The 9,422-nt window shown below is 48.2% G+C and overlaps 1 protein-coding gene across 6 annotated transcripts in view; it reads left to right on the top strand.

Moving 5' to 3' along the window:
- Positions 1-1,765: 1,765 nt before the first annotated feature.
- Positions 1,766-9,422, top strand: part of LOC113628229 (dihydrodiol dehydrogenase 3) — a 54,159-nt gene continuing 46,502 nt past the window's right edge. For 2 of the 6 annotated variants that reach the window (XM_027121505.1, XM_027121506.1), the window contains exon 1: positions 1,766-1,936. In XM_027121505.1, the coding sequence (XP_026977306.1) occupies positions 1,824-1,936 (113 nt within the window). In that variant the 5' untranslated portion in view covers positions 1,766-1,823. The remainder of the gene's footprint in view (positions 1,937-9,422) is intronic. The other 4 variants (XM_027121511.1, XM_027121509.1, XM_027121508.1 and 1 more) reach the window with 3 other exon arrangements.

The raw sequence follows: 9,422 nt of genomic DNA, 5'->3' as shown, positions 1-9,422 counted from the left end.
CTGGTTATTAACATACAACATTTGTCCTGGGACGTAGGTACAGGGATCCTTCCCACCTAGGGATGGAATGATGAAACTGTGTCTTTCCCAGGTAGGAAGTGGAGAGATTGGGACCTGAGTTCAGGCCTGTCTGTCTCTGAATCCTCACTTGCTCTTGACCTCTCTGCTCTACCATCCCAGCTTTGGCCTCCATCTGCCTTGGACAAGAGTGGGACCTGCATCCATCCTCTGCCACCCCTCTACACTTTGCTCAGGGGGCAAACATCCTTCATATTCTCCCAGTGCATGGGGTCAAGGGCACCGCCTCCTCATTTTCCCTGCATTCTTCCCAGCACAATAGCCCAGATGTGATTATTATTTTTAATTACTTTCCTATTTAATGCATAAAGAGGCTGGTGGGTTGGGAGGTGTTATCAGGTGATAATCCTGATCTCCTTCTTGCTTCAAACATCCCCGCCCTCTGCCCTTTAGAGTAGCTGATTCACAGGCTTCTCCTTATTACCATGAAAGCTGGGGGCAGAACTATTCTATTTCTGGTTGCCATCAGCATTTTTATTTTGAAGACCTTGTGAGTGACGGGTGTCGCATACTCAAAAGTTCTCTTAGGGATCTGTGGGTCTCTGCCAAAGGAGTTTCCAGGCACAGTCTAAGAAAGAGATGTAGATGATCTGAACGAATGCTTAACCCCCAGTGATGTTTATAAAATCTTTGGGATGCAGCCTGTGGGAGAAGGTTGCAGGAGGAAGCCAGATACACCGGGTGCCCTGATGGGGGCTCCTGCAGGGGTCTAATGGCAGAAGAAGGAGTTTGGCTTCTTCCTGGTGTAGTGGGATCAGTCAAACCAGGATGTGTCCAGGCCAGCAGCTCTGACCCAGCAGTCACCGTTCCGGCCATCCAGGGAACTCCTAGGCTCCACCCCTACAGGTTCCATTTCAGAAGATTTTGTGGGGTCCTGGCATGTATGTTTGGACAAAGGTCCTTGGGGTGATGGAGCACCAGCCACCACTGCCCAGAGGACGCAGGTTCTGGGGTCTGGGGTCATTTACCACCTACGTGAGAGAGCCAGTGCTGATAGATAACTCCCGTAAAGTGCTTGCATTGTGCCTCGTCCTGACTGAACGAAAATTATTACTGTTACTGGACCAGAAGCAGGGTGGGTACTCCTAGGACAGAAATGGGAAGTGGGCTTGGAAACACCGAGGATCATCAAGCCAAGGACAGCGAGAGGCAGAGCCAGGCATGACCAGGAGACCCGGGATTTGGGTTTTAAAGTTGAAACAATCTAGAAAGGTAGAGACAGGTTCTCAAGGGACACAGGTGATCCAGGGCCTTGAACACCTGACTTTATGGAGTGCCCCACCTGCCCTCCACCACGCCTTGCTTTGCTCTCAACTCCTGCTTGTTCAGCCTTTCTGGTTCCCCACCTGGTTCTGACGTGATTCCCCAGAGACTTTGGGGTCCATACGCTACAGGAAATCAATTCACCCTCTGTGCCCTAGTACCATCATGGTAGATTTTCAATTTCCTGGGTGACCAACGCTTAAATGACTTACCTTCCCATCTGGGCCCCCAGTGGACCATCTCTGGACGCCCTGCACAGAGAAAGGAGATGGAGAATGAGTCAGTCCAAGGAAGGGAGGGGATGCGGAGCTCAGCCGTGGACGTGTGGGGACAGGCCATGATTAATGACGTGCATCTCTCTTGCCTGGCAGAGTCAAGTTTTTCACTTAGCCCTAAGTGACCCCTGCCACTCAGAAATGTAATTGCTTCACTTGCCAAACTGAAACAGATTCACTACTGAGTTTGGAAAATGAGACAACCTGATGGCGAAGCTGCCTCCTTCACCTGGGACAGCCGGGGAGTCAGCAGCATTGAAGGCCACGGAGGAGGGAGGAGATGTTGATCCCCAGGTTGCCCTTCCTACTTTCCTGCTCAGGTACTGGCTCTGATGGGCCCCGATCCCACCCGGGGGCTGAGATGCAAAATGCTGCAGACATCCTTCCTTGACTGGGATCCCTGCCTGACATTTGGTCTCTAATTTATGGTCAAAGTGATTCTCTTTACTGCAAGAGTGACAAGTAATGTATTCATTTGCTTAAACACGAAAGTGAAAATTGGGGGATTTAGCTTCAATAGGTTTGACTAATTTACCCTTCAATGTGGTTACACCCAGTTTTCATTCCGCCGGCTGGGTATGAGTGTACAAGTTCTATATGCCCTGTGTCATCAAACACACACATTTTCTTTAGGCTGATGAGCAGGAAGGAATATCTCACTTTGCTTTCATCGGCATTTCCCTGATCACGAGCTGATCAGCTTCTCATATGTTGATTGGACATTTTTGTTTCCTCTTCTTTGAGTTGCTTGCTTATATCCTTTGCCCATGGTTTCTATTTTTATAGTCCTTTTGTATTGATTTTAGGAATTCTTTATACTTTATGGCTTTAAGTCCTTTGCTGGATATTTATGATATTTCTCCTGGTTTGTCGCTTGATTTTAATTTTCCTTGTGGTCTCTATTAGGAAACTGGAGTTTTAAATTCTGATGTAGTCAAATTGATCAGTCTTTTCCCCTTTGATTTTGCTTTCTTGTGCCTTAATTATGAAGGTCTCCCACCCTCCTAGAGAGATTCCCCTATATTTTCTTGTAATATTTTTCAGATATTGCCTAATATTGCCATTTTAACTGAGGTTATCCATCTCTCATTTTTTTAGGAAATGTTGTGAAGTGGGGATTTAACTTAATTCCCCCTCAACTATACAGCCACTAGTGCTAATACCCATCAGTGACTGCTTCTCCACCCTCCCCCTTCCTATGGCCACTGCCTGAAATGACGTCTATACACATGTACTAAATTCCACATCTACTTTGTTTTGTGTCTGGGCTGCATATTCCGTTCCATTGACGTATTTGCTGATTACTGTTCTGTTAACACGCTGAATCACAATAGCTCCAGAATATTTGCAATCTGAGGGCTGGCTCCACATCTTGTTCTTTTTCAACACTTTCTTGGCTCTTCCTGTGCACAGGAATTTTAGCATCAGCATCGTTTTGATGATTGTTCTTTGCTTGTTTCCTTTCCTTTCCCAGTTGAATCTTTCACCCTTTTCTCTCCCCCACCCCACTAGTTTTGTCGCTTTGCTTACTTTGTCACCCACATTTCTCGTTTTCCTCCGTTTTCTTTGGGGAGGTGAATAGAGCCCTGGAGGGGAAATCAGGGAATCTGAGTTTTAACGCGAGTTCTGTCACCAGCGAGCTGTGTAACCTTGGGCAAGTGGTGTCTCCTCTCTGGGTTTTAGTGTCTTTTTCTATAAAACGAGGGAGTGGCCAAGTTCTGCTCTTCTTTCACAGGGCAGCCCATTCTTCCAAGTGACTCAACTCTACTCATCAACGTAGGACGTAGCAAAGCCCTCCTTTCTCTCTCTGCAGCCTCCCACCCCAACCTTCCCCTCCGAACCGCCTGCACCTGTAGCCCCCTGACCCCTCATTCAGGTGTGTGATGACCAGGTGCTGCTGACCAAGATGCTTGGACTCAAGATTTCCAGGCTGCTCCTCAGCAGAACAAAGAAGGGGAGCATCTGGGGCTGCCACGGGGAGGCTGAACTGGCTTCCCCTTTCCTGGAGTCCCACTTGAAGACACAGAGGGCCTTGCTACCCTGCTCACCCGGGGAGGATTAGCTGACAACTCGCTGCCCACGTAACCACCACCTGTCGACCACGAGGCCTCCATCTTCAACCTTGCAAATGGCTGGGTGGTATTTGCCTTGTCCGGCTGCTGTGTTTGCGTTTCTAACTGTAATGGTCACAGTTAGAGAGTTAATGAGGCAATAGATGCTCTTCTGGGTAATTAAACGCTCAGTGAAGGTGAAGCATTAGCTCAGGCTGTCTGCATCCTCATTTGTCTGGAGGGAATGCTAGTGGACCACCCTACTCCTGTGAATTTTCTAAGGTCGTGGGGGAAGGTCTGTTCCATTCACCTGGGACACGATGTACCCTCTTCAGACATTTAAAAGAGGGTGTGTGTGGCCACTGTGGCTTGATGATTTGGTCTAAAGTTCTAGAAATTCTTGGAGGGCAGGATGGTTCACATCTGTACCCCCCATTGGAACATTTTTAATTTTTATATTTTTTATACAATTTTAAAGGTTACACTCCATTTACAGTTATTACAGAATATTGACTATATTCCCCGTGCTATACAATACATCCTTGTATCCTGTCTTACACCCAGTAGTTTGTGCCTCCCCTCCCCAACCCCTATGTTGCCCCTCCCCCACTCTCCCCACTGGTAACCACTAGTTTGTTCTCTATATCTGTGAGTCTGCTTCTTTTTTGTTATATTCACTACTTTGTTGTATTTTTTAGATACCACATATAAGTGATATCATACAGTATTTGTCTTTCTCTGTCTGACGTAATTCACTGAACATAATACCCTCCAAGTCCATCCATGGTGCTGCAAATGGCAAAATTTCGTTCTTCTTTTTTTTTTTAAGTTTTTTTTTTTTAACATCTTTATTGGAGTATAATTGCTTTACGATGGTGTGTTAGTTTCTGCTTTATAACAAAGTGAATCAGCTATACATATACATATATCCCCATATCTCTTACCTCTTGTGTCTCCCTCCCACCCTCCCTATCCCACCCCTCTAGGTGGTCACAAAGCACCGAGCTGATCTCCCTGTGCTGTGTGGCTTCTTCCACTAGCTATCTATTTTACATTTGGTAGTGTATATATGTCCATGCCACTCTCTCACTTCGTCCCAGCTTACCCTTCCCCCTCCCCGTGTCCTCAAGTCCATCCTCTAGTAGGTCTGTGTCTTTATACCCGTCCTGCCCCTAGGTTCTTCATGACCTTTTTTCTTCTTTTTTAGATTCCATATGTATGTGTTAGCATATGATATTTGTTTTTCTCTTTCTGACTTACTTCACTCTGTGTGACAGACTTTAGATCCATCCACCTCACTACAAAAACTCAATTTCGTTTCTTTTTATGGCTGAGTAACATTGCATTGTATATATGTGCCACACCTTCTTTATCCATTCATCTGTCGATGGACATTGTTCTTCTTTATGGCTGAGTAATATTCCATCGTGTATGTATATATTTATATATATATATCTTGTCTTCTTTATCCATTCTGTCGGTGGACTTGGAAATTGACCCCAGAAGCAAGAAACTGCCTCACCCGAGGTTGTATGTCCTACTGGGGTGATTCACTGCTGCTGATTGCTGGTGCCCGTACACAAAGCCCTGGCCCCCGCCTAAACTCAAGACAGCTCACAAAGCTCCCCAGCCCAGCGGAGCCTCAGCTTCCACTGCTTTGCCGGCCGGCTCCTCCCTTGGCCCAGTCTTGCCGTCCTCATCTCCTCACAGCTGTGTCTCCAAGAACATTCACCCAAACCTGCACGTAGCTCTCTGTCTCAGAGTCTGTCTGGGGACCCTGACTTCAGACACACAGAGGACACGCACACCGCATCGTCAGCCTGGGTACCAGCACCTTCTTTGGGGTCAGGGGCTCCCATGTCTCCACCTCCTTCACGTGGAGTCTGACCCAGAGCACTCACGCAGTGTTCATTGAATGAATGAATGAATGAAAACAAAGTGTGGTGGATGAGATGGGAGAAGTTTGGAATTATGTTCAGGCATATCAAAGTGAAAAACAGGAAAAATTCACAAAAAGTCCCTTTTAAGGCAATTTCTGAGAGAGCATGGAAAGTGACCCTGGGGAGCGTATGTTGAGCTGGTACAACTTTTACTATATTGCCCAGTGGGCATTTTTGTTATCTTTTCAGCAAAACGCCTTCAGATTTGGCAGGTGGGTGGTGGGACTTGAAGTGGCCGGCAGCCTATGACCTGAAGGGGTGCGGATGCTCTCAGCTCCTTGCTGACTCTCTCTCAGGGACCCACAGGCAGGTCACGGCTGTTCTCAGCTGAGCCGTGTCTTTATCCATCCCCCTCCCGCCCCAGCCCTGAGCTCTGCTGACACCGGCCTTGAACTTCTGGCTCAGGTCTGTGGGCTCCTCTGTACCCCTCCCACCAGGCGGGTCTGCTGGCTGCCAGGCTTCCATCCAGGGACTTTGCACTTGGCTTTTCTTCTCTCAACCTTGAGGCCACCCTAAGAGGCTGTTCGTGTCCTTCAAGAATCCAGTCTGCGGTAAGCTCAGGACAGTCCCAAGGGCAGGAATCTGGCCTAGCTGTTCTTCTTTGCCCTGCAGCAAAGAGTCATTATTACTGGGATTTTTCCACTTTTGTTGACCTTTTCCATGGTCACAAGGAGTTCGATTTTTTTTTTTTTTTTCGGTACGCGGGCCTCTCACTGCTGTGGCCTCTCCCGTTGCGGAGCACAGGCTCCGGATGCGCAGGCTCAGTGGCCATGGCTCACGGACCCAGCCACTCCGCGGCATGTAGGATCTTCCCGGACCGGGGCACGAACCCGCGTCCCCTGCATCGGCAGGTGGACTCTCAACCACTGTGCCACCAGGGAAGCCCAGGAGTTCGATTTTTTACTAGACTTTTTGTTCTTCCTTCACTCAGGCTCTTTCCAGATACAATCGTTGTCCAACACTTGGACTGGAATGTCCGGAGAGGCAATAGTAACAAATTAACACTTACTGAGTGCTGCTGATATGATGAGCTAAGGCTTAGGTTATACACACATCCCAACACTCCTAGGAGATGCAGCCCAGGGAGGGTAAGTAGCTTGTCCAGTTTACTGCGGATGAAGTAAAGTTTCGGGAAGCTGCCCAAGGTAACACAAGGAGTCAGGGCTGGGATTTGAGCCTGGCAGTCTGGCTCTACAGGCCACCCACTGGGGTACCTCTAGACGGGACTGCTCTGCTGAATAGTGTGACAGTTTTCAAAGAGCCCTAGGTCACTTGGGTTATAATCTCAGCTCTGTTTTGGACTTCCTGGGTGAGCTCCGGAGAATCACCCAGCTCTTCTGGGCCTTAGTGAAACAAGACTGCTTCTTTGAGTCACCCGAAGATTCACACTGGCTGGGTGATTCTAGAAACCCTCTTTCTTCTTCCCTCCATCAGTTAAAATCTTCCTCTCCTAGCCCATCTTCCCATTTTTTTTTTTTTTTTTTTTTTTTGCTGTACACGGGCCTCTCACTGTTGTGTCCTCTCCCGTTGCAGAGCACAGGCTCCAGACGCGCAGGCTCAGTGGCCATGGCTCACGGCTCAGCCGCTCTGCCGCATGTGGGATCTTCCCGGACCAGGGCACGAACCTGTGTCCCCTGCATCGGCAGGTGGACTCTCAACCACCGTGCCACCAGGGAAGCCCATCTTCCCATTCTTGACATAGAACACCGGTGGCATTTGGGGAGAAAGGATAGTTTCCTGGTACAAAGAAAACTTCAATGCCTACTCCTTTTCAGGGAAGAGGTGAACAGCTGGTTTGCTACTGGTGCCAACTCTTGCAATATGTTTAAGTGTGGGTGCCCCTGATCAGCAAAGAAACTCTATGGTTCCAGCCAGCATCAGAAGGTGGTTCAGAAGTGTTATTCTCTCATGAGCTACGGGAATTAATAGGGAACTTGATATCGTTTAACTGCCTCTCCAAGGGCAAGACAGTTGATTGTTGCTATTTTAGTTTCTTCCTGGTGTCGGATAATATTAACTAGTTAACATCTGACATCCTAAGTCTTTGTACTGTGCTTAAAATTTCCTTTAAGGGACAATCAAACAAAGAGAGTCACAGAGTTTCAGCTTGTTGGCCGTGGAATGTGATTGAGCCACCAGAGTGGCCAGATGACGGCAGCGTGACATCTGTCTCAGCTGGCCTCTGGCCCAAACAGAAAGGAGCGATGGTTTTGGCCTAAGAACCTGTTTTCCCTTGTAAAAGGTAAATATCTTATGGGTAACATACCAAGGTACTATTTATGAGTTGTTCCCACCAGTATGGGAATATACAATTCTTAATAGAGAAACTGTAATTTAAGAGCAGCTTTTCTTAGAGGGAGCAAGTGAATTTCTCATTTTCTCATTTCTCTTTCTGGCAAAAGTGCTTGAAAATATCCAGTATCCAATACCTCCCCTCCCTTTCTATCCTCTTTTAAGTCCACTCCCATGGAACTTTCTCCTCCTCAACCCCGTGAAATCCTTCTTCTCAAGGACACTAGCAACCTCTGTGCTGTCAAATCTCACTGTCCATTCTCTCTCCTGCTTTGCCTGACCTGTCAGCACCACTGACCTTCTGAGGGCCTGGATGGATTCCCCACATGCTGGGTGGGGGGTGTGCTGTACAGAGAGGAACACTGAGCCTGGAGGATTCACCACTTTGGCAGCAAGCGGAAGGAGCCTGCTGTTTGGGGAGAGACGTTACTTCACACTGAAAACTGCTTGCTGTGAACACAACCCTGAGAAACAGCCTTGGTAAAGAGCAGTGAGGCCACATGGTCTCAGCACACCTGGCAAGAGTATGCAGGGACACCCAGGGCCCAGGGCCGTTCGACTCTCCCAGCAGCGTGTCCCAAAGGCCATCATTCTCCAGTTCTCAAAAGTCAGGTCTCCAGCCTAGCCCTGACTCTTGATCATTGGCAAATATGCCATCATTAACCTACACCTCATCATGTGATGTATGTAACCGTAACCAACGCGCTGATCATCTACCATGGCGTGAGCCTGGAAGTGGCCTCCTTTAACCTCCACAGCCTCCCAGGAAGGGCAATATTTCCTGGCTCATACAGGCTACTAATTCAATCAGTGAACAGTCAGTGGTGGAACTGAGATTCCCAGCCGGATCTGCCTGGTTCCAAAGCCTATTGTCTTGATGCCTCTCACACTTCCCGACTCAGTCTGCCGCGTTGCATGAAGTGCACACATGGGAGGGGATGAGGGAAGAGGCATGGACCAAGGATCACACGTTGAGGGACCTTGAAGAAGCCAAGAGGTGAACTTTTTACAAGAGGGACGTGAGCATCGGGACACGAGAGCTTAGGTAGATAAAGTCTGAGATGGGGCCAGCGCCTGACTCCTGGCGTAGAAAAGGCATTAGTGGTGGAAGCTCCTCATCTTCTCTGACTACTAGACTGTCAGTCAGAGCCAGGTTTTCAGATTAGCTGATTGATAGCTTGTCCACGTCATAAGACATGGAGAACTTGAGGCGATGTCTTTCCAGAGGTGGAGGGGAGGTAAGGGAACGTAGGGCTGCAGGACCGGCTGGCTGGGAGTGGAGGTGACCCAGGGAAGGAGGCTGATGATGCACTGCTGGTCTCTGGAGTCAGGCAGACCCAGTTCAAACCCCCAGGCCATCACCTCTTAGCTCTTTGGAGAACCTTTCACATCCCAGACTCTACATCTTTCTCATTTATGAAATAGGCATTGTGATACCCGTGTCTCAGGTTTTTGTGGGAATTGAATGAGCTAAAGCGCTGTCTCAGGTGTACAGATTTGAATGTGGTTGAAAAAGAGATCAT

This window comes from Aethalodelphis obliquidens, unplaced genomic scaffold, assembly GCF_003676395.1.
Source record: "Aethalodelphis obliquidens isolate GAN/ISIS:26980383/991018 unplaced genomic scaffold, ASM367639v1 scaffold23, whole genome shotgun sequence".
Classification (NCBI taxonomy): Eukaryota; Metazoa; Chordata; class Mammalia; order Artiodactyla; family Delphinidae; genus Aethalodelphis; species Aethalodelphis obliquidens.
This window is presented reverse-complemented; position numbering and strand designations above follow the sequence as displayed.